The sequence below is a fragment of the Zosterops lateralis genome, assembly GCF_965231275.1.
Source record: "Zosterops lateralis genome assembly, chromosome: 24".
NCBI classification, from domain to species: Eukaryota; Metazoa; Chordata; class Aves; order Passeriformes; family Zosteropidae; genus Zosterops; species Zosterops lateralis.
The window spans coordinates 4,368,014-4,393,242 of record NC_139784.1 but is presented as its reverse complement, the minus strand read 5'-3'; the positions used below and the strand labels follow the sequence as shown (position 1 = coordinate 4,393,242).

General features: G+C 42.0%; 2 protein-coding genes across 3 annotated transcripts; both read right to left on the bottom strand.

The window, feature by feature from the left end:
* Positions 1–630: 630 nt before the first annotated feature.
* Positions 631–5,931, bottom strand: KRT222 (keratin 222). 2 transcript variants are annotated; one of them, XM_083877498.1, is made up of 6 exons: positions 5,819–5,931; positions 4,040–4,168; positions 3,114–3,334; positions 2,726–2,802; positions 2,448–2,553; positions 631–1,118 (listed from the first exon to the last, which is right to left on the bottom strand). In XM_083877498.1, exons 1-6 carry the CDS (start codon positions 5,912–5,914, stop codon positions 905–907), a joined length of 843 nt encoding a protein of 280 aa, XP_083733624.1. In that variant the 5' UTR covers positions 5,915–5,931; the 3' UTR covers positions 631–904. The 2 variants fall into 2 exon arrangements, with proteins under 2 accessions (XP_083733624.1, XP_083733625.1); XM_083877499.1 differs by lacking the exon at positions 5,819–5,931 and adding an exon at positions 5,737–5,811.
* Positions 5,932–7,894: 1,963 nt separating this feature from the next.
* On the bottom strand, positions 7,895–17,541 carry LOC310918844 (uncharacterized protein; the record flags this gene model as incomplete). Its single annotated transcript, XM_083877817.1, has 16 exons — positions 16,945–17,541; positions 16,103–16,185; positions 15,747–15,903; positions 15,078–15,239; positions 14,870–14,995; positions 14,500–14,720; positions 13,875–13,909; positions 13,125–13,221; positions 10,582–11,254; positions 10,157–10,239; positions 9,783–9,939; positions 9,349–9,510; positions 9,130–9,255; positions 8,550–8,767; positions 8,203–8,285; positions 7,895–7,992 (listed from the first exon to the last, which is right to left on the bottom strand). The coding sequence occupies exons 1-16, from the start codon at positions 17,365–17,367 to the stop codon at positions 7,895–7,897; spliced, it is 2,904 nt and encodes a 967-aa protein (XP_083733943.1). The 5' UTR covers positions 17,368–17,541.
* Between the last annotated feature and the right edge of the window lie 7,688 nt (positions 17,542–25,229).

Sequence of the window (25,229 nt, the reverse complement as noted above, 5' to 3'; positions counted from 1 at the left end):
AACACCATCACTTACCTGTAGTGTTTGTCAGAAGAGGAATTTATTGCATTTAATGCACGTTGTTATAATAAACAAAATTAATGAAATACCAGCACTCAAATGGTTGATTGACTCCTCCCATTTGAACAATTAGAGAGTAATTTCATTTGCCTTGGCTAAGAGACTTGTAGTACAGGTGTACGTGGACACATAAGAAAATGATTTTTCAGGGGAAATTACTGCTTCAAAATCAGTTGAACAATATGGCTAAAATTTTACTGGATTGTAACAACACTTTTAAAATGGATGTATAAGAATGTAGAGGAAAGACATTTTTGCTCAGTTGTTGCCTGAAAAAAAGGAATTTAAAAATACTAGCTGCTTTTAAAAGAAAACTCTTTGTTAATAGTTCATGTATTTTAAGAGTATTTTTGTATGTAATTTTTGCTGTTAAAAAGTATTATTTTAAAATATATTTCTAGAAGTATGATAGCTGTGATATAAATTATTGCAAGGATTCACCAGTCATTATATATGAACGGAATATTGAATAATTAAGAGAAGCAAATAGGCATTTCTCATTTTTGGAAAGAGAAAACAAGTTCTCTTTTACAAAGGCAGAATATGTTAAACTATAAAGTTCTAGTGTAATTTTTGTAATAGTTGGTGAGATTCTACAAAACAACAACAATGAGAAAATGCAAGGGCTGCACCCAGAGTATAAAACCAGTAAAAGTTGGGTTTCTTGGAATTGGAACCCCTTTGCTCTTCACCCTTTCTTTTAAAGGACTTCTGTATGGTTTTATTGTATTGATCCAAGTGCTTGGTAAGATGTTGTGGTTGTAGCAGACAGCAGCCGTGGGAGTCCATCTACAGTTTATTTCCGGAGCCCATTGTGGATGCACTTTGAGGGAATTGGCTGAGGTTAAGGTTTGATGGATGGGATGCTGCAGGATCTCCTCATCACCAGCCTGACTTCAATGTCGGGGAGGGTTTTCTTTTTCGTGTGCAAACACCCTTCCTCTGTGGCTGCCAGGTGGAGATCAAAACGCAAGGAAACCGACTTTTTTCTTAAGCGAGGGTTGTCCTTAAAGAAAGAACCTTCCCATTCCTTAATGACTTCATCCACTTTTTCTGTCCTGAAACAATAAAGAAAATGTATTTATGATTTTTTTAGGCTACATTAGTTGTCTGTCTTCAGAACTGCTTTTAAAACAGAGAGAAATGGCGTCATAAAGAGTTATTTTATATGCTACTCAGATACTAGAGGTGTCCTTGTTTTTACAGGTTCATTCTCCAGAGAAGCTAAATAAAGGGTGAGGGTTCATTATGTTCTTGTTTTTGTACTTTTAGGTAGACATGACTACAAAACCACTGCTCCAAATACGTTAGGCAGTTTGTTTCCAAGGAGAAAGTTTGGAATCCAAGCTCAAAAATTTTGCAAGAAACCTCAGTACTCTAATGGGCAGGACAGAATTCCTGCATCTGAAAACCTTCAGAACAGGGAGGAGAAAATCTAGTTTAGACTCAGACCTCAAAATGTGGAGCTGTATTACATTACAGAGAAAGAAGGCCAGAAGTAAACTAGGGAGAATTGAAAAGCCAGCCGATCCAGGAATATTGAGGCACCCAAATCCTGTTGATTCAATTCCCTGCGTATGTGCCAGAATTCAGATCTGAGAGTCAGGCTCTGTGGCCTCACCCAGCTGAGTACACTGCACGTGGCAGAGTAGCTCTGTGCAGATCTCAGTGTGTGATGAACAGAGCTCATACATAAAAATAAATGTCACCTATGGGGTGTATCTGGTGGGCCCTATGATGGCATTAATGTTTTCAGCAGCTGATTGTGGTTCAGTGTTAGGAATGGCTCACTACAGTGTGTTTAAAGGTAACATTAAATTAGTCTACAAAAAAAGCTTAAAGAGCAGCAGAAAAAATAAATAAAATAAAATGAGGCAATCCAATACTATTAAAGTAATTTCAGGTAAATAACACATCCTAACAGATTTTCACATGTCTAGTTGAGAGCCAGGCTCTCCCTCCCCTGTTTGGGGAAACGTAGGAGTTTCCAAGGAGCAAGTTGGAGCAGCTGAGCCTGAATTTATGTGCATAAATATGCCCCAGAGGGACTTCCCAAATGTGGTCTGGGCTCTTTGCTTTCAGCCTTAGTGAGATGAATTATTCATAGTTTCATTCTTAACAGAAATAGAAATTACAAATCAGAAGAACCAGCATGGTATTGTTTGCTTATGAAGCCAATGCTAATAAAAAGAACCTTTAAATGTAATGTATTGTTAAACAATGCCATTCGGGGCACCTTCAGGAGCTCCCACTGTGCTTCTGAAGCTCCTCGGCTCTGTGGGCATGATATAACAGATACCAAATAACGGAAAATTTCAAAGCTACTGAAACATAAGCTCCACCCTTTGCTTCCAATTGTTATTTTGTGAAATTCCTGTTTATCTTACTGTACAGTGCCATGAGCTTCAGCACTTTCCTTCATGATATTTCCATCTAGGATTGCTTGTTTTGTCATCAGTTCCACCTTCTTTGGTTTGTGCTTCTTTACACCCTCTGTAAAAGAATATTCAGGTATACAGTGAGCATGCAGAAGGGCAAGGGAAGTACCCAGAACCTGGAAATATTTCCCATACATTGGAAAAGGTCCTTTTTTAATATTCAGGAATTTGTCAGTACTTGTGAACAGTTAAGGTGGAAATCCCTTAAGGAGATGTCTGAAACTCACCTGAAGGCAGCATAAAGGTGATCTTGCTAGTGCTGGGCTTTTTGTCATCCTTTGGGGCAGGTATTGAGCAACGGAACCTGCAAAAAAAGAAGATTACAGGCATCTAATAGTATTGAATTACTTTAATTCCTAACTTGTCATATGAACAGCTGTGAGAAGCCCACAGTGCCTCGAGTGAGGCTGCAGTGACTGAGCTGCTCTCTGCAATGTGTGTGAGACACTGAGCGCCAGAAACTCTGCAGTCAGTGAAGCTGCCTTACAATGAAACCTTTCCTAAGATTTTATACTATAATTTTTAAAAGTTTAGCTCATGTATTTACAATTCTGATTATTTGAGACCTTCAGAAATGGGAGAAATTTGAGATCTTTTTCTCTAAGCAGCGAGTACCTGCTCTCTTCTTGCTCCAACAGACTGCGATATGTCGCTATCTCCTCCTCCAGCTTCATCCTTGTGTTCAGGAGAATTTCGTGCTCTCGAAGCTGTTTCTCAATTCCCCTTCTCACTTCCAACAACTCTTTCTCCAAGCCTTCAATCTCACCTTCCAAATTTTGTAGCTGCATGTGGTACTGCTGCTCCGTGGCCCGCAGCGAACGTTCCAAACCCTTTTCCTGTGAAATTTAAGTCATATTTTAAGAATTGGAAAGTTTATGTGTCAAGATGGTACACACATATGTGGTTTCATTGACAAATTCTCTATTTTTACATCAGTTCTTGTAAGATTATTCTTTAACAACAGGAGTAAAGCTTTCAAGGTAATACTTTGGCTGAGGAATTTTCCAGTAAAGCATGTTGTAATTTAAGATCAGATGAAGGTGTAGCCATGTCTTGCACAGCAATCCACTGCCTTGAGTTTACAGATCTCTGATTTTACTATTAAACGATGTCCAGCTCAGTGCTGTATGGAGTGTCTGTGTGCTCTTGGAGCTTTTCTGCTGAATTGAGCAAATGGCTGACATTTTATCATGAATGAATTGATAGATCTGGTCCACATATTAAAAAAAGGTCATAAACATGCTGTGAATTGGTAGGGCAGAATGACCAGGAGCTTGGTGGGGGGATATCATGCAAATACGTGCTTGGGAGGTGTGAAAACAGGACACCATGTGTGTCTGGAGTGGCAGATCCTGCTCCAGAATATACACTGGATGTATGAGCGAGGGCTTTGTGAAGAGCTGGAGGCCCCCAAAGCTGAGCGTTGCTATGATGGATTTCTGCTGTATGGTGGCTGCCACAGAAATTGACTGTGGGATAGTTTACATCAAAAACAAGACTTCTTTTTTTGTGAGATTTCAAGTTTAATTTCTGACTCTTACCACAGCATGGAGAGACTCGATTTCGATCTGCATGTGGTGCCACTGCCGTCGGGCTTCACACAGTTCTGCTCTGGCTGCCTTTAGTGCTTCTGCATCTTTGTCCATTCTTTTACTTGTTCCTTCTTCTGACTACAGGGGACATAGAAAAGACAACAATATTAAAAATATTCAAATAACGATAATAAATTGGCACGTAAAAATGTCTGGTTGGAATTTTTGTTAGAGTTGTATAAATGTGTGAAAGCTCACAGTGAGGAGTTGATATTTTCTGTATTGTGTAGAGGGAAAGCCCTTATCCCACTGTGTTTGATGGGAAGTGGTTGGCCACATCTCTATCCCTGGCACCTTTGTCCTAGAGGAATTCTCATACAAATTACCCGATTGTATTGAGATCCTACTCAGTTCTGGAGTAAAGGGGCTTAGAGGAGGTGCAGATGGTTCAAGCTTCCAAGTTTGAATAAAGTGTTTTGATTCTAATGCATTTTTGATTTCAGGGGTTTTGTTTTTTTTTTTCTTTTTATCCTGTTAAAAGTAGTTTTTTAAAACCACTCCTGATCATGTGTGGGGTCATTTTAGATTTAGATTTATCTTTGATTTCAATAGTATGTTCCTGCATGTAACTTCCAGAATGATTTGGCTTACAGAAGTTATTTTTATTTTTTGATTCTGTTTCCCTGCAAGTGGTGAAGATCTTGTAAGCCCTTGAAAGAGCACTTGCTCTTTTGCATATTTTACTGCTTTATGCAGGTTCCTGTGATGACATTGACTCTAAGAAAAGACTATCTTTAATTCAGGTCTTATGAACTAAGAAAAATAAGAGTTTTTTTCCCCTGTACATTCTGACCCATTGCAACTTTACCAGATGATAATTTTTTGTGAAAAATCTAGGTCTCTCTCATCCACAAGTGAACCCCCAATGTTGTTTGCTTCCCCTTTCTTGCCTGGGTACTGCAGAATTTGTATGACAGATCAAACCAATGTGCACTGGCTGCTTTGTGCCAACACAAAGATAAACTTGGCTTCCCTGTCGGGTGTGCAGCTGCTTTGTGTCTGGCACTGCTGGTGGATCAGCCAGGCTGCAGCAGCCTCTGGCCTGTCCTTAAAACAAACCTCTGGGATTCCTGAAACAAACCTGGGATACCTGAGTACAAGGTGACAGAATACCTGATTTCCCCCCTGATTTTCTTTACATTTGTTGGCTCAAAATTGTTTTGCTATATGATTTCAGTCGGGTTTAGAACTGTTTGTATGTAAATCTGTAACAGCAGCATTGTGTGTTGGTAAAATCTAATCAAGCTGCATGAGAGAACAACTGATACTTGCTGAAGAGCAAAACAGTTTTTACTGTGATCAATAGAAAATAGTTCCTGCAAAGGTACAGTGTACTTTATTAGAGGGCTAAAAATGGCAAAGATTGCTGTATATAAAAGGATTCTCTTCAGGATTCTTTTTTCCTCCGAGATAACTACCTGGAGCTAGAGGTTACCCTCATACAGCCTATGTCATCATCCCTTAAATCCCAGCAATAGCCCGGCTGCAGGGACAGAAAAGCATCCTGATGAATTACACAGCATTCGTTCAGCGTGAATCCATACCCTTAACAAAATCTGTTTCCGATTCTTCTAGTTCACATCTTACTGCGGTAAAATGCACATCCCTTCCCCAAAAATCTGCTGCATTGAAAGGAATTACTGTACCTCATAGAGGCTGCGGGAGGAACTGTACGGCCAGGGAATGGCTCCGTACTCTGCAAGGTGTGTGGCTGTGAGGAGGCATTACCTGCGTCCTTGCTGAGCTGACGGTCTTTATCTGATTTCGGGTGATGAGCGAGTCATACTTTGCCCTGATCTCTCGGCGGAGCCGAGCCGGCTCCATCCTCCTCCTCCTCCTCCTCCCATCCTCCCCGGCTCCCGGCTCCGCTGCCGGCGGCGCGGGGCTGCGGCCGCGGGGCCGTTAAAGCGGCAGCGGCCCATTTCGGGCAGCGCGGGGGGCTCAGAGCCCGTCAGCCCGTCCTGGCAGCAGGTTAATGCAGCAAAGGGTAGCCCTAAAATAACTATTCCTAAATTATGTGCCAGAATGAATATATCAGTGTCTTAATGATTTTGTTAGGCTGTAACTGTGGGGTTTTATAACCTCACAAATGTGAGGGTAAGAGAGAGAAAGAAAAGGATAAAGTTGCAGGTGCCCAGCATGAAGTGCTTTGGCAAGAGGACATGGAAGGACAGAGCCTCCCAGCAGCATAGCTGGGTTACTGGCAGTGCCGCTGGCAGGTGCTTCCACCATTGTTAGGGGTGGCACAGAATTTCCATCCCTGAAGGTATTTGAGGCTCAGTGAGATATCTGACCTGACCCAGTGTTGAGGACTGTCAGAAACGAGCTGGGCTCATGGGCATCCTCTTTTATGGACAGAAACACACAAGGAGGGAGAGGAACCATCACTACTGGTGATGAGTACTGCTGGTGCAACTTGTGATAAGGGCTTTGGTTCTTCTTCTGCAGAGGGCAAAGTTCTGGTGAATGTACCCTTCAGACACATCACTGCTGTCAGGAAAAGAGTCTGGGTTGTCTCTGCCGGTGTTTCTTTACCTGTGCCAGGTGTTGGTGTGCTCAGTACACACAGCATGCGATGTATGTGGGGTTCTTACCCCTTTCCTGTCAGCTCCCACAGATCCAGCTCAGGTTGTCTGCTGTGCTGTGCTTCTTCATTTCCTGCTCACTGGAGCACTGTGTGACCCTGATGATCTTGTCTGTTAAGAATGGCTCTTACCTATTTCATTTTACCTCTTGCTTATTAATTTTTTTCAGTTGTGCACAATATCAGATATGCAGTAAAAAATTTTCCAATTTCAACAGAAATTTAAAATTTAGCAAAGAGAGAAATGCATTTTAGGCTGTAAATGAGAATATACATCAATGAAATTATAAAACAGGCAGTAAACTTTCACAAGACACACATCTTTTTAGAAGTCAAAGTATTGTACCACTTAAAACTCTCCTGGTGTAAAAAGGCTTCCCTGTTCTTGGCTGTGTCTGTTGGCGCATGTGAAAGGATTCTGTGTTTGGATTTTATTTTTCTTAGCTGACTGTCTTCCAGTTGACCAGGACTGAGATGGAGAGGTTTTGTTGTCCAGTCTCTTTTCTACAAGTGTCTCAATTATCCTTGTTCTGTGTAGTTCTGAACCCAAAACATTGTCAATGTTTGTCATTGATGGGATGAGAACAGTTACATAACAAAACCATTAGGAATCCACCAGAAAACTCGAGATATTGCACTTGGGATGGTTTCGATCTTTTTTTTTTCAGGTGTAAAGGGAACATGGGGCTATGAAATTCCTAAGGCTAAATGTAGGTAGGTGTAAGCAATTTCATCTTTCCTAGGAGTTATGGAACTTTGAATTCTAGCTGCTTTCAGTGTTCATTTTTTGTTGCTGGTCTCCGCACAGCTGGAGTGAGTTGTGGAGAACAAAGGGACACTAATACCTTAAAGCTTGTTGAGTTCTTTTTATTAGAGATGAAAACTGGAAAATGAGGTTAGAACAGCAAAATTATTTTATCTATTGATTACTAAAGATCATAAAAAGGCAAATCTGATTAAATGTGTGCTTCATATTCCTGGTTATTGAACAGAGATTTGATGATATTTTAAGAGAACACTGTGGAAATCATGCAGGTAATGCTGATAGAGTGAAGCAGGAAATAAATTGCATGTCTGCAAGGAATGAAAGTGCCAACTTTGTCTTATCTAAAAGATTCTTAGTACAATGCCAAACGTTTTATCACTTCATACAAAAGAATAAAATTATTTATCCATTTTGGCTTGGAGCAAATGGATTCTTTGCCACATCAGATTGTGCTTCATATCTTCTCTTCAACTTCCTTAACGTGGGATGCAACAACTTTTCCATCTACCACTTCTTCAACAATTGTCTTGATTTTTCTAGTTTTGGTTGGATCTAAACATTATGAACAAAACAAAAAATATTTATCAATGTGTTAAAAATTATAAACCAAAGCAGCACATGACCAGATACCCCCTTTTCCTTTCCATTTGTCTTCTGATTTAAATGAACTTCATGATGTAGTTAAACAGGATAACATGTATTATATGATTTGTAAGAATGACTTTAAAAACAAGTCATTCATTCAGTCAAGTTCTACCTTACCTTGAGAAGAGTCCAGTGATTGTGTTTGAGATTTGGACCCTGTCAAGGATGAGCTTTCAAATGTAACTGCCTGTCCAGCACCCCTGAAAGGGAATCAGAGACATGCACTATTGCAGGATGTTCAATAGGATCAAGATAAATTCCCTTTTCATGGTGACTTTGATAGATTATTTAAATAGTGAGCAGAATGTCTCACTCTCCTCAGTCACAGTGATATTTCAGATCATTGTATGTGTCCTACTGTCACTTGGAGAATGTTCCACTTATTTTACCTCTATTTTTCCTGAAAAGGATTTTGCTACAGAAAATAAACCCAAGGAGATATTTTGTGTCAATCGGTTCCTTACACAAACTCGCCATCCAGCAGGCGCCGGTAGGTTTCAATCTCCATTTCCAGACGAGTCTTGATGTCCAGGAGCTGTTGGTACTCGGCATTCTGGCGCTCCATGTCAGCCCTGACCTGGAAAAGCTGGGACTCCAGGTTCCCGATCTGCATTTGGATTTGTGACAGCTGAGCGCAGTAACCGCTTTCCGTTTCTGCTAAAGTGTCTTCCAGGGATTTTTTCTGTGTAAGGAAATTAAATAATATCTGGTTAAGGAAGAAAATCTCTTTACAAAACCAACTGAAGTAGTTTAAGGGAGCAAGCACAACTGCATTACTTAGAAGGTTTTATTTTCTTTTTGAAAACACCACTTTGAAAACTGTCCCTTGTCACTTCCCTAAATGTGATGTAAAAACTCATCTGCTTTGTGACATGCTCTTTGCAATCCAGTTAGATATATTACTGCTATTTAGGAACTAAAAGAATATGAGATTTAACCAGAAACAAATGCAAATCCTCAATTCTTTGGAATAGGATTAGGTGTAAAAAGACTTTTGAAGTTGCCGAATTGGCTCTGAGCAGTCAGCAGCTTCCTAGAACGTACCATGGCGAGCTGAGACTGCAGCTCTATTTCCAAGCTCTGGAGAGTCCGTTTTAAATCTGTGATCTCACTCTTTCCTGACTGCAGCTGCTCAGTATTGGTGGAGATTTCCCTTTTCAGCTCCCCGCTCTGAAATGACAAAGAAGAATTGGTGTAATTTTACTGGTCCAAGTATTGAACTCATTTTCCCATGCATTTTCCTGAGTTTGCTCTGGTTGTTACTTTTTCATTGAACCACGCCTCGGCCTCTTTACGGTTTTGCTCGGCAATGACTTCGTATTGTCCTCTCATATCATTCAGAAGCTTGGTCAGGTCAGTCCCTGGAGCAGCATCCATTTCCACGCTGACTTGGCCAAATTCACTGCTCTGGATGCCTTGAAGCTCCTGTAGAGATTGAAAATAAAGAGAAGGTTCTGTTAATAAAAGACAAAATAGTTCTACCAAAATATAAAGAAATATATGTGATGTAAATTCTGTTTCAACAAGGATCTGTAGCTTGTTTCTCACACTCTTTCACTTAGCAAACTCAAAAAATAACAGCAAACAGAACCTGTAATAAAACCCAGGAACTCCCACTGGCTTAAATAAGTGGGAGCTTAAATACCATTTCACAATTTCATGTGTCTTGTTATGAATTCACGAAGGAAAAAAATAACCTCTTCATGATTCTTCTTGAGATAAGCCAGTTCTTCATTCAGGCTTTCAATCTGCATCTCCAGGTCTGCCCTGGTCATGGTCAGCTCATCCAGGACTCTGCGCAGACCATTGATGTCGGCCTCCACACTCTGCCGAAGAGCCACTTCATTCTCGTATCTATGCGTAAAGGGATTAAATATTATTTTTTACATGGCCAATGAGGTCAAAAGCAAACTATTAATGTGGTTTTTTAAAAAACTTAATATGCATAATTAATATAATATTGTTTAATAATTATATTACAAGTATTCTACAAGGAAAGAGATTTCTAATACAAAAGAAGTTTTTCCTTAAGATATTAGTAGGAGTTTTTGTAGCATTAAGATATCCTTACTTCAGTCTGAAGTCATCAGCAGCCAGTCTGGCATTATCAACCTGCAGAATGATCCTTGCATTGTCGATGGTTGCATTGATGATCTAAAATACAAACAGTGTTCATAGAATGATGTTACAGCCCAAAGGCTTCATGGCTTTGCAATGGCTTTAAACTTTGTGTTCTACAAGGGTTGGTAGAATTGTATTCCATCACTGCTTTCTCCTTTTTTTCAGATTAGACAAGTCACTGTGTGACACAGCTACAGAACTGTTTTAATATATAGAAAAAATTCAGCACATGTCACCTATGCAAAATTCAGCACCTGTGTCACCAAAGGACAAATGTGCTTTTGGTTTCCAAAAGAAATGTGTTATTTTCATTTCATTTCATACTATTAAGTGAGCTACAAATATAAAGATACATTAAATACATTGCTTTGCTACCTTGTTTCGAAGATCTTCAATGAGGGGGTAGAATTTACTGTAGTCATTCCCAGATCCAGGGGTGGCAGTGCCAGGGCCACTTTTCTCGTACCACTCACGGATTTTGCGCTCCAGCTCGGTGTTGGCATCCTCCAGAGATCTCACTTTGTCCAGATATGCAGCCAGACGATCATTGAGGTTTTGCATTGTCTCTTTTTTTGAGCCAGAAAGAATACCACCATCGCCAGCACTAGAAGGGCAAAACCCACCTCCCAAACCAGTCCCTAAGCCACCACCAAAGCCACCACCAAAACCAGCACCTGAACTGCTGCCAAAACCACTTCCCAAACCTCCCCCGAACCCACTGCCTAAGCCGCCTCCATAGCTACCACCCAAACCTCCTCCAAAGCTTCCACCAAAGCCACTGCTTAAGCTGCTGCCAAATCCTGCACCTGAGCTGCCCCCACCAAAGCCAGAGCTTGAACCCATCAGAGAAGCTGCACCAAACCCTCCACCAGACCCCCCACCAAACCCCAGCCCACTGCCACCAAAGCCTCCTCCACCACTGGAACTGGACACCCTCAGAGATCCCCCTCCAAATCCGCTCCGAGAGGAGAACGGCCGGGACCCGCCACTTGTGCGCACGGAAAGGGCCATGGTGCTCGAGGTGCTCGGGTCTGCCCCGCGGAGGACACTTCAGAGAGCAGGGCAGAGCGGGAGCAGGGTCAGCTTTATAGAGGGATAGCAGTGGGTGTTTCAGGAGGAGTCCCCACCTCCTGGGGAGAGCTTTCACTCTCTCTCTCCCTCCTGTTTGGAGGGGATGTCAGTTTAGTGTGTTCTGACCAACCGAAATGATATGTGCCCAACGAAATTGCCAATGGGAGTGGAAATCTGGTGCCCTCCAGGTATTTGTATGAGGGGAAATGGGTGGAGTGGAGCTGAGACATCACGATTGTGTTCTGCCATGTGCAATGGAGCACAAAAAGTTCTTTTCACATTTAAATCCCTCCTAAATAATTGTTTTGTCATTGCAGATTTGGTGCTTCCTGCATTTGGGGCTGTTCTTAGAGGAGTTTGCTAGGTCAGCTGAGTGATCTCTTTGATCCCTGCTTTTCAGCCTGTGTGGCAGGAATGCCTTTCTTTTCATTATGCTCTTCTGGCAGGAGCCTCTGCTGGATTAGTGCTCCTGGATGCTTGATAGGAAGTAAGAAAAGTGACCATCAGGTGTCCAAGGGCACATGAATGTTCAGTGAGCTGCAGGATGATCATCAATATGAAAAAATAAATAGACTTATACCAAACAGGATTTGGAATTGGGTTTATGCCCTAACCCTTTCATCCTTGAAATACCTCAGAGTGATATGCTTATAGTCAATAGCATATAGTCTATAGCATATAAGAGTTTGTACTTTGGAGCTGGGAACTCACCTTTGTGTCTGCTAAATAATTTGCTGTTATCTCAAAATAAGAAATCTGATTTCTGTATTTGGTGCTTTTTATAATCCAAATCTAAAGATCAAATGTAGCACTTCTGGGTGCAGGTTTGGGCATAGGAACCCTCCCAAGCCAGTATATTTTTCTTTTGAAGTTATTTTGATGAATGGAAACTAATTTTTCCTTTGTCCTGGCTTAATTATATAATTGGATTTGTCAACTGAAATGTGTTAATTTTTGATTTATCCACACCCAGGAGCATGGGGTGCTTTTGGGGCAGAAAAGAGCGGAAGATCAAAGGTGTAAGTCGAGCATTTCTGTGGAAATGCACTGATAGCCTGTTCTCAGTGACTTGGGGCAGTGAAAGCAGAGGATTAGTTCTTTGGCAGCTGTTTACAGTACATAGCTCCAGATAGGTGAGGTTTCATAGGGAAGAGCTTTGTGTGTTTATGTTCTCAAGATGGAAAATGTAAACTCCTGGGACTGAGAATCCAGGTGTGGCACAGGGGCCTCCCTATGGGACAGGGAACATTATTGGCACAGAAGGGCTTGAGAGAGAGGGAGATCATTTCAAATATATTCTTACTGATAAAATATCTTGGCTTGCTGTAGTCCCTGGTGACATAATGATTCACAGAACGTGAAAAATATCAAATTGGCTGCTTCAATTTATTTTTTCATGCTAATATATTATGAAAAGCAAATTGACACTTCTTATTTATTTGAAAGTCAGCCTTTAATGAATTGAAGCTACTTTATGTTTTAGTGAGAATTCACATTCAGAAGAGGTCTGCTGAACTGATGTCTTAATGCATTTTAAAAACCTAATACTTCCATTTTTATCTGTGTTGGAAGCAATTATACATTCATAACAGGCTGATTTTATTTTTTTTTTTCTTCAAGGGACTTAGTCACTCTGTAAGTAAACCCAAAGCCTTCTGTGTTGTGACTTACAGATTTTTGTTAATGCTCCCCCACAGAAACAACAACAGCAACAACAAAAGATTTGCTATTTTGACATTTTTAATCCTTCTGAGGTTTAGGGTGAATTAGATCAGATTCTTTATAATTCTTTTAGTTTTGGCATCAGTTCCTGAGAACTCAGGGGCATCTTTTCTGCTGGTGCCATTTATATCTTCTCTTCAACCTCTCTGACCTCAGAGGAGACAATCTTGCCATCAACCACCTCCTCAACTATTGTCTTGATCTTCTTGAATTTACTTGATTCTGTTAAGGAAATTGAAAAGAGAAGTAATTTACTGCAATGTACATTGACAGAGTAATATTGCTGCAGTAGTAGCAGTTGATGAGGAAATATCAAAAAGCATCTTTAGTCCACAGGTCCCTGAAGTAAACTTTTGCTGTGTGCAGGGTGTGGCTTCTCCTCTTTTGGATATTGAGTATATTGCCCATAGACTGTAGTAGACACTGGGTTCAATAACTCTCTAGTGTTCTTCATAGTTTTACTTCAGTTTAGCACAGACTTATACCTAAAACCTTGGAATTTTTTGCTATAAAACTGGATATGTTACTTGGGAGTCTCAGTGTCCCTGTGCAACCAGCAGGGAGAAACAGATGCTTCTGCAGTTCTCCAGAGGGGAATTCAGTAACTCTCTGTTGTTCTCTTGGCCCTCTGAGGACTCACAGAATCACAGAATGGGTAAGGTGAGTCTGTGATTTTACACTGGGCACCTGCGTTGTGTATATAAACCCAGATTTGTACAGTCCCCATGGGGTAACAATACAGTTCATTGCTTTCTTGATGTGAGATTCCACTGGTTGATTATTTGCTCTGAAGCTGTTATTTTATATCAGGCTACTTTATTCCATAACATTTCAATAGGCAGCCATCAAAACAAAAAGAAGTTGGTGGGACATACCTTTTTCAGCCTCTGTTACCGTCATTTCTACGTGCCTGTTTAAATTATAAATTAGAAAATGTAAATATATGGCAACTAGATTGAAGTAACATCTTTATGCATTTCCTATGTATTTGATCAGGACAGCTAATCCCCTTTCATCAAGACTTTTAATCAGGAGATAACTCAGTAAAACGAGTTCTCTCAGTTAAAGTGAAACTTGATAGGCATAAGCTGTAGGTGCAGTTAATCCGCAGACTCCTCTCTAGAGTGCCAGGACTTCAGCTCACACAGGTACATCAGATCTAGTTCCTGAGCCAGAACAGCTGGATAGGTAGAATCTGGGGGGGAGATCCACTCTCTGCTTAACCCACATGGGTAAGTTGATTGGAAACTGCATTACTGGTGTTCCTGGCATGTGAACATCTACCCAACTCCCCAGCTCACAGAGGGAGCTCACACAGTTTGTAGGCTGGGAGACCCCATCTCAAAATTCCACAGCAGCTTCAGCAGCCCAGCCTGAACAGCAGCCTGCTCTGATTCTGTGGCTGAGAACTGGGCAATGGGCTTCCCCACCCCAAAGCAGTTGGAGAGGCAGATTTGACACAAAACCCAAACCAGCACACAAAGCCATGTGTGCACTCACCCGCTTTCCTCTCCCTCCAGCAGCCTGCGGTACGTGGCAATCTCCATCTCCAAGCGAGTCTTGACATCCAGCAGGAGGCTGTACTCACTGTTCTGAGCCTCCATGTCAGCTCGGAGCTGCCTCAGCTGAGCCTCCAGACTGGAAATTGCTGCCTGTATCTGGTCAAGCTGGAAACTGTATCGTGCTTCTGTTTCAGCCACAGAGCCTTCCAGGGTCTGTTTCTATAGTCCATGGGAAGAACAGTGACATATTATTCAGAGGATACATTTTTCTGTTAAAATAACATTTTGATTGTAAAGGCCCTCATTTCTCTATTTATCTGTGTAACTCTCTGCTATCCACAGTCCTTATTTTGCTTTTTGTTATTTACCATGTTCAGCAGGGACTGTAATTCCAGCTCCAGGCTCTGGAAGACCTGTCTCCGTTCCGTGATCTCTTTCCTTTGGACCTGAAGCTGTTCAACGTTGAGGGCAACTTCCTGGTTCAGTTCTATTGTCTGGAATGAGGAATGGAGGGACTGTGAACTGCAGCCAGGCATGACTGAGGTTCTTGCTGGTGTTTAAGCAGTTGACTTTTACCTGCTTTTCAAAATGTTCTTTGGCTTCTTGGCGGTTCTTTTCTGCCAGTTCTTCGTATTGCTTTCTCATGTTTTCCATAATAGCTGCGAGATCAATGCCAGGAGCAGCATCCACTGCCACGTTGACAGAGCCGCTCACCTCTCTGCGCAGCCTGTCACAGTCCTGCAGCAATGGGGACAGAGTTAGCACCAGCTGCAGGGAGCTGTCACTCTTGGGCATTGGACACAAACTCAACATCTACACACATAGGACTAATCCTTAATAAGACCTTGGGGCAAGCTTAATCACCTTGTAATACTGTACCTCACCTTAGAACAGTTTACTTAGTTTATAGCAATAAACATTATATCATAGATAAATGTACCATAAAAATGATTTCCTCAGAATCAGACCTGTGGAACGAGGGCAGAAGCCTCATAAATGGCTCCCATTTGTGTACTTTTTGTGCAATTGTGCAATTCCTGGACTGTAAATTTTCTTAGAAGAAACCTTCACTCCTTAATTCCTGGAATGGAGGAGTGTTCAGCCTTTGATCCCTGACAGCTTGTGTCGTCCCTTAGGGCCACACATGGTTATACTGCTTCCAGGAAGGATAGAAATGCTTCCTAGAGAGGTTGTTGTGTTTGCCACTCAAAATCCCTCTTCCTGGCAGTGGTCAGCTGCTCTCACCTCCTCATGGTTCTTCCTGAGGAAAACGAGTTCCTCGGTTATGTTCTCAATCTGGGACTCCAGGTCAGCTTTCGTCAGAGTCAGGTCATCACGGACACGCAGCAGTCCAGTGATGTCGCTCTCCACACTCTGCCTGAGCAGGTGTTCGTTCTCAAACCTGTACAATACAGTGCCTTTTGTCATTGTTGAAATGCAACAGTTTGGAGTAAATGTTAGCATCAGTAACTACCACAGTCATTGTAAAATTTTCATTAAAGTTGTAAAATGTTCACTTCTTGGCACTGATTCCAGTAAGTGGAAACTTTCCTAAATAAGAGGAGCATGAAAGAGAATTGATATAAAATCATGGAACTTACTTCAGCCTAAAGTCATCAGCAGCCAGCTTGGCATTGTCGATCTGCAGGACAAGCCTGGAATTTTCCATCTGGGCAGCAGCAATCTAAAGGGAATGGTGGACAAGCAGTGAAGCTTTGCACAGAAATTCACACTTGATCCTTTGCTGAGAATGAATACTGTCAGTGGGCTTCATCCTCCTTCACTTCAGCTGTCTGTTGGTCAGCTGGCTTTAAGCTAAGTTCCATCTGAAGTGCATGAAAGGAATTAGGCATGTCCAGAAGACAAATTTTCCTGCCATAAAATAAGTGTATCAAATAGTTGGGATGAACTGCTCTCTGAAGGGATCTGCTTTTAAATGTTGGGAAGTAGAACTAATAAAAAATAAAAGAGAAAAGACTGAAGGAAGTTCTAGAAACATGATTTGACAAACCTGTCAGTTGATTGTGAGAATATTTCATTGTTTCCAGTGGTAATTTACTATTTCAAGTAGTGGTCTTTAATTTTTTTTCTGACTGCTTGCCCTTCTTTTCTAAAAAAACACTTTGAAATAGACTGTTGCTAAACTATATTTAAATATGTTGATATTAGTACTTTCTCTAATTAAAGCCACCTAAGGCAAATATCATAGAACCAGTTAATTTTGAGTCACAGATTTTTCAGGTATGAGATTACTCACAACTGCAGGCATATATCTGGTATTACAAATAACCTAAAATCTGTCTCTAATTTGTAGCTGATCAAAAATAAACTTTTTCTTCCCAGCTATTACAATTTGGAGAAGTACATTTTCTACAACAGATTATTCTCTATCTCACTGATAATTGCAGTTCCTATACTTATAGAGGGCTCTATGATCTCTTACCTTATCTCGGAGTTCTTCAATTGTTTTGAAGAAGGAGCTGTAGTCCTGCCCCACCTTTACAGTGTTCTTCTCATACCATTCCCTGATCTGCATCTCAAGGTGGGAGTTTGACTTCTCCAGTGAGCGCACCCTCTCCAGGTACGCAGCCAAGCGATCGTTCAGGTTTTGCATCGTTGATTTTTCGTTACCAGCGAGCAGCACATCATTCCCAGTGATGCTGAGCTGGAGGCTCCCTCCGAGCCCTTGGCTGGAGCTGGAGCTGGTGGATATGCGGGTGCCAAAGCCCCCGGCTCCCCCATAGACACTGGGTGCCTGGATCTTCTGGATGGACATTTTCCTGGAGGTCAGACCACTGACACTGGGTGCAGAGGGCTGGACACGGCTGCTGGTACTCCACTGGATGCTGTGGGTGGAGAATGCCATTTGTGCTCTTTGTCTTCTGGGCTGAAGGAGGTAGATCAGCACAGAGAGAGACAGAAGCGAGGAACTGAGTGTGCACTGTGCACCTTTATACAGGTCCAAGAGGAAGCACAGTGGCTGGAAACCCCACCTATGTTGACGCAGAGTGTCACTGGTATTAGCACAAAGAGCACACAGGATATTGCTCCCCCTCCCCATAATTAGAAGGGATTCTCATCTGTTCGTCTGTGTTTGAGGAACACTCCCTGGGTAGTTTGATTGCTTTGTTATTTTGATAACAGATAAACAGAAAATGATCTCTTGAATCATTTATAACCATGTACCTGCAGCCAATCCTCTCTGTTGCCCTTTGGAACAAATGAGTAAGTTCTTAGCCCACTGTGCAGTGCATGAATTTAAAATGCGAGTTGCCTGTATGTGACAAAAGACTTAAAATATTTATATTTCTGTCGAGTATGCAATAACTTGGGCCTCAGGACAGTCTAGAACAGTGTATAAATTATTAGAAAGGAGGCAGCTGTACTACCATGTGAATTCAATGCATAGTAAGCACAAACCAACATCTGCACTGCCAGTGAAGAGTGGAGGCTGCTGCCATAAGCTTGGATTGAATATGCATTCGTCTGATATTAGAAAACCCTTGCAAGTGAGATTTCAGTACAGCTGAGACTGAGTGGGAAGGTATTTCTTTGTCCTTAAGTGAGGTAGGAGGAATGAGAATATTGGAAACCTTCACAGCCCATTGTGTTTCACATGTGAGATGCTGAGGTCCATAGAGTTGCAGGATGTGTTGAGTTCCAGCTTCCAGCAGAATGAGCCTCCAGCCCTCCTGTGTGGCTGAAGTTGAAGCAAAACAAGTTTCCCTCCTGCCTCATCAGAGACCACCAGCTACCAAGTCCCATGCTGGGGGGTCTGTCCCTGACCCAGGGGCTGTGGTCATTAACAGGAAACCAGCTGTCTTTCCATGGCATGAGGAATCAATCCTACTGCTGATCATGTGGAGGAGGCTCCTGGGCTGTGCTGTACACTTGATACAGAAAGTGCATGGAGAATTTGTAAAGCCAGGGAAGAACCTGATTGCTGAGGGGTTGTTAGTGCTGCAGGAGAGCGGGTGGCAGGTGTGTGTTGGGACAGTGTGGAGGTGCAGCTCCTGGGGCACTGCACTGGCAGTGCTTATGTGTGTTACTGATGTTGTCAGGTAGAACAATGAACACACATGGTTTGTGTTAGTGAGAACAGCTGCTGTATGTGCTGATCTCCAACCTCGAGGCAAGGAAATTGGTGACACACAGAGCTTTGGAGGCATTGAACTGTGTCTTGGAGGCACCTTCAGCTTTCTGAGAGCACCCAACCCAGAATAGTTGGGTTTTAGGGAATATCCAATATATTAGGGAATTGATACTACCAAGTTTTTAAGTTACTGTTCCAGGGATTAGTCTAACTGGTCTTGGCTCAAGGCATAGGGTTAAACTATTGTACTTTGCTGTTCTGGAAACACAGCTTCCAAACCAAAGCAATCAATGTGCAAGGCAGGATTTATTTTCTAGGAGGATGCTGTGGAGTGTCTTTGGACCTTGAACCTCTTTGGGTGTAACTTGTAATAAAAAAACCTTTATGAGATGTGAAACCGAAGTACACTGGCCATGACATTTGGTATATCATTACAGAGACTCAGGGTGACTTGTCTTTCATCCATTGAAATTATTCAGGCTGAGTAAGAATTCCTCATTTTAGTAGAGCAGAGTCTACACCTTTAGATTGTAAGAGGAGTATAAAAGAGATCCTGTTATTCTTACATCCTTTGGCTCTATGTCTCACTGCCTAGATCTCTGCGGGACTGTGTGGTAGTCTATTTAAGAGCAAACATTATGCTTTGTCTTCTCAGTATTAAAATTAGTTTCCATTAGTTACCTTGGTAATATTTTTTCTAAACATCATTTGGAAATTCTATTTTTCCACTTAGTGAGCAAATGAAAAAAGAAGTGATCTGAATTAAGGTGAGCATCAGGCTTAGATCAGACATTTGCCTTATGTTATGGCTCTGCTGCTTTTGTTCAAGCTGAATCTCCAGGAATTATTTTGCTCTAGGCTATTCAGCAGAAGCATCCAAGATGTATGCAAGAGGAAGCAAGGAGCAATGGCATTGTGCAAACCTGACACGTACAAGGCTGAATTTTCTTAGTGTTCTTTTTATTCTCATCCTTCAATTGTTTACTGAAATTTTCTCTGGTCTTATCATTTTATATATGCTTCCATCCTCCTCAAGAAGCCAGAATATTTGCAAGAATACCTGCTAGGATCAGGATAGATTCACATCAGAGGTGGGGTTTGCCCCTGTTTTTGGTTCAGTGAATTTTTTCCCATGAAACGTATCTTGACTGATTGTATCAATCGCTGGAAACTGCCAAAGGGAGCCCTGAAGCTGCAGCCATGGCAGTGCGGAGAGGGCGAGGCCCCAGCTGGGTTGAAGGGTGAGGGGCTCCTCAAGGTGTCAGTTGGGAGTGGCCTCGGCATCCTCCACCCCTGGACTTTGCCCGGGAATTACCTGCAAGGACATGGGCTGCCTCATTTTTATGTATTTATTTTATTTGCTGTAAGAGTAAGTTATCTAAATAGATGTTGGGCAACATAAAAATCTATTTTCCAGTACCACAGTTTTGGTCAGCATTGAAGAAATGCTGTAACAGTTTTTTTGTGTTTTAGCTCAGCAGAGCAGTTTCAGCTCCAGACTCAGTTGTGGGAGCTGTAGAGGACAGTCTGTGGGTTCACAGGTAGCACTTCCCTTCAGTGATATGCTTGGTCAGAGAGTGGATTGCCTATAGACATAATAAAACATTTATAGCCACACTAATGAATTGTTTGATTTCTTGAAGAAATGTCACCTGTGTGACAGAAGTTTAATGTGCATTAGAGGGCCATGGAGATAAGTTCTGCAGGGCTCTGATAATGTGGATGCCATTCCATCTGACTCACCTGTGCTAACCAGCCATGGGCAACCAGTCTGGAAAGTTCAAGGAAAAAAAGACACACCCAGCTGTGGGTCTGCGTTTTTGCTGCCTTTAGGTGAAACAGATGCTTTTCTTTGGCTGACATAGAGACTGAAATAAAGTACAGTCTTTTAGTTCAGTCTGTAGAGATGATCTATTCTAGGAGGGAAATCCAACACCCTTTTGTTGGTCCCTGTGTTTGGGTTTAGCATCATAAGAGTTTGACTCTGAAAGATCCACACTACAGTCCTGAAAGGACATTGCTGTGCAAACTGCATTCAAGAGAGATGCATTCCGTGTTCAGTGTTCCAGCCTTATTCCAGTATTCAATATTTCTGGGTCTGAGATATTCCCCTCCTTCTTTTCTTAACTACCTTTGCAGCTCCTGTTAATACCAATGCCTGTGAAGCCTGCTCTCTCCAAAGAGCAAAGCAGGGTGTTTTGTGCTTTGCTGAACGGGATCAGAGGAGAGAAAGTTCTGGATGATGTCACCAACTCAGCTGGATTCACCTAAGCCCTGAACATTTGCAGCTCAAGATCTTACACTGTCTGCCTCACATACATTTTCCCCCTCATTTCCCTCTCCTTTTTATCTTTTGTCCAATGAAAATATCTCAGTCATCAAACCACTGCACCTTATTTCTTTCTGCTTGGAGCTTTGACCAGAGGGCTAAGTTAAAACATTACTTTGCATATTTATGGTACTTAGAGAGGTGTTCCAGCTCCTGGAGTGGTGTGTGAGGCAGTGTGTGGGTTCCATCCCTCCCGAGCCACAGGTGGAAAATGAAAGTCAGGAGCTGCCTTTCCTGTCTCAGCTGCTCTCCTCAAACAGAATCAGATCTCAGTGCCAACAAAAACAGCTCCAGGCCACACAAACGAACCTTCTCTTTTTTTCTTCCCCAAAAGTGCCATTAAAATCAGCTCTAACACAGGGCTGCTGGCAGATCTCTCTCTGTTGGAAAACCCTGTGCAATTGAACTGTCAGGGGAATGAGAAAACCAGTGAACTGGATAGAATTTCAGCCTACTGACTCTCTCAGTTCCATAATGCTGGAGGAGTTCAGTATCCATGAAAAATATTGCATATTTCTGTGATTCAGGAGACAAATACAATTTTCATGGCCCTATGAAAATATAGGTACACACTGCTCATACACTGAAAAAGATAGGGTAAAAGATACATAAAAGATACAAACACACTGTATTGCACATGTTCGTATCTGTGTAGCCTTTTTTTGCTAACCTGAAAAAAAAGTTCTTGTGGTTCCGGGGATCTTGCTTTGTGTTGCACTTGGAGCCTCCAAATCAGAAGAAAACCTCAATTTTTCCCCAGGGTAAAATTGCACTCTAATGCCAGGAGGTGCCTGGGCAGAGGCACAGCTGCAGCTTCTTGTTTGGGGACTGCTCTGAAATATTATCCTTTCAGTGCATCCCAGCGATCGCCACTCTCGGGGTTTGTAGAACCAGGAGCAAGCTATGGGCTGCTTGAAACCCAAAATACCCTCCCAGCGTCGAGATCTGTGTCAGGAAAGCCGATACTAAAAAAGCAAAATAAAGGAAACAGGCCGAAAATCCGTCTCCGTAGTCCCCTGGAGGAAAGTCTGGCACTGTTAGTAACGTTCATTGCACAAACACTGCAGCAGAAATTTCCAGTTGGAAGTTGTTCCCCAGCCGCAGGAGCGGCAGGAGCAGGGACAGGCACCGGGCTCCGTGCGGATCTACCTGGTTGTCACTAGAGGCCACCACCGGCCTTCGGAACGGAGCTGCCTCCAGCCCTCCCCGTGCCGAGCACCGCGGGAGAATCCGTGCGGAACTTGAACGACGAAATAAAACTTACGGCTTACATAACAAAATTTCTTATATTATCCACTTTCCTGGCCGTACCCCTTTCCTTCAAGCCACTGCTCCGCAATCCACAGGAAATTTAGTTGCACCGCTCTTGTGGCCAAACGTTTAGAGAACAATTTCTCTTCAGAGGCACTAGCCATAATTAAGGAGTTCAGTGCTGTGTAGGGAGTGAGTTTGGAAGAAATGACAAGAAGAATGGGCTATCTTTCTAAATTCGGACATCTGAGTCTTTCAGGACCGGGAGTGTTCATTATCCTTTTTGAATCACACCCTTTTATATGACTGGTGCTTGAGTATCTCAATTTTTAGGCAGCGATAGGCTGTAGACATTAAAGAAAAGGTTTCTTTAGTTGTGTTTTTGAGGTTTTTGATCTGTACAGTAGCAGAAGATACATTCTCAGAATGTTTTGAGACAGTCTCTTGTGAAATTAACATGGAAGCAGAGCCTGGGTGCTGGAATGGCTTTCAAAAATTAGTCATTTTTCTCATTAATGAGACAGAAGAATGTGTTTTCTTTCCTGTGCAGATAACCTTACGATCACAATTTCTGTCTGCTTGCAACAGCGTTACAGATTTTCTGCTTTGAAATTGTTCTGGCAAGAGTCACTCCCAGTTCTTTGGTTGGGGAGTGCGGAGCTGAGCCAAAGCTGATAATTCTCTAAAGGCAGCGCACCTTTAACTTCTGTTCTAAGGAAGAACTGTAGTTTGTAGCTACTTCAGCCTGTTTGTTTCTCCATTTCCCTGCCTGCTCCAGCTAATTATGCCTCTTAATTGAAACACATTTTTCCAAATTATATTCCTCATTTTTGTTGCTTTCTATAGAGCCTAATTACAGCCCGTCACATCGGCTCCTTTGCACTTGTCCTTAGGACATTGGAAAGCCAAAAAATTTACCCCCAAAGTCTATATAGTTATTGAAAGTGTCTTTACCACAGAGGGTGTTATGATTTTATGCCTTTAAGGTTCTGATGCATATTCAGACATTCAAAAAGCAAATTAACATGTCCAGAAGAAGCAGCCCTGCACCTGCCTCACCATTAGGTCATGTCTTGCACTGGGAGCTCCTGCCATAGGGACACTCCAAACTGTCTGATAGTGACACTTCTGTTTTGTGGAATATTTTTGCGGACAATTGGTTTGTGTCAGTCCTAGGCCAGGGACTCAAGTAGGTCATTTCAGTATAGTCACACAATTAAAGACATCATAAAAGTACACCTTGAAAAGAATCAAGAATTTTACAGAGGGATGAATGATGAGGGAACAACACATGGTAAAACTTTAGCTGGTATTTCACCAAGCCAAATGTCCAGGTAGAGTCAATAATTAAGATGCTTGTGTGGTATAATGCAGGACATGGAGGGACAGGGGGTGCAGCCTCTCCAACAATATTCTTTCCTTGCTTCCGTGTTTATAGATTCGTCCTTTTTCTAAATGATTCATACACAGGAACAGGCATCTCCTAGCAAAACTTTAGAAACCTTTATAGGTCAGGGTGTGGACATTGTGAAATGTTTTACCGGCTCTTCTACCTATTCTCTCTGCTTCAATAATCCATAGAACCTGTGGGTTTAGCAGTGCTATAAAGGCAAGATTTCTTTTCTTTTCTTTCCTTTTCTTTCTGAAATGACTTTGTTAATTTTGCATCCGCATTAACCAGGAAGGCAGAAAGCAAAAATTCTCATTCTACAGATGTGGCTGTTGATAAATAAGGCTGAACCCCAGCAGTGTGGGGCCAGCTCCTCAGAAGAATGTGTGATTAATAGCACAAACCATGACTGCATTACCTCATCGCACACTTCTTCCAGGGGATCAACACTTCACTTACCAAAGCTGCCTATTGTAATACACCTTAATAAGTTTTAACATTTCTACAAGTGAAATGAGCTGTGACTCATGCCCAGGCTGGAGTGCAGTCAAGGCTCTTGGAAATCATGCTGAGGATTATTCCATGCAGGACTGCCTTAAATGGCAGGTGAAACTGCAAGGAGCCAGTTGTGAACGCTGATGGTTTCAGCCTCCTTTTATAGGCTGAGTTCCTGTATCTTGTTGGTTTGCAGAAGCATTCTTGCATCATTCACTTTGACTGAGAAATGCTGTTCTGTCCTGCTTATGTTTCTTTGCTATCCTTTTCCATTTATGGGAAATAGAATTTATTCACTTGGAAGGTGTTGTTTTTAATAATACTTCATATTTTTCAAATTGCACTTTCTTTGTGCCTAGGTCTGTCACTTTCTTGGTGTTGAAATGGCTCTTCTGTGTGTATGGAATACTGAAGGAGAACAAATATGAGCTGGCAGAGTTCAATCAGTTTTAATACAATGAACTAACAGAGTCACTTTTCCAGCCATACATCATCACAGTCTTGAATATTTCCTTCCCTTCAAGCCACTGCTCCACCATCAGAAGCAGCACCACCTGTGCTCTTAAAGTCCCCCAAATGCTACAAAGCTGCTGGAGCTGCCGGCACAGGATTCTGTGCAAGGCTCATTTCAGTTGGGCTGTTGGCACAGGTACATTGAAGAACATCATCAGAGTATGTGCAGGGTCCTGACCAGCCATAAACACTTGGAATGAATCAAGGGCATTATCTCTTCCGAGGCATCAGACACTGACAGGATTGCTGTGAGTGGGGAATGGCTCTTCAGGAAGTTGTATTATCTAATAGCTGGGCTAAGTAGAAGCTGTGAAGTGATGGATTCTAATTTAGTGGCTCTCAGTGACTTTCTTTGCAGCCTTGAGCGAGTTGTGTCATCTCTTTTTTCAATTTCTCAGGCAATAAAATGGGAATGATAATATTGCCCCCATTCATTATCTACCTGACTTCATCTCTCAGCGTGGTGTGAGAATGTGATGTTAACAGTGCATGCAAGTGGTAAGTATTAGCATCATTATTTATTATTTAGGGTGCAGACCCACCCTAAATACATTTAGGAATGCATAGCTTATTTACCAGAGCACAAATTCAGAGGTAATGAGTAACCACCAGATACAGGGCACACATGGCTGGTGACAAGATGTCATGAGCTGTTCA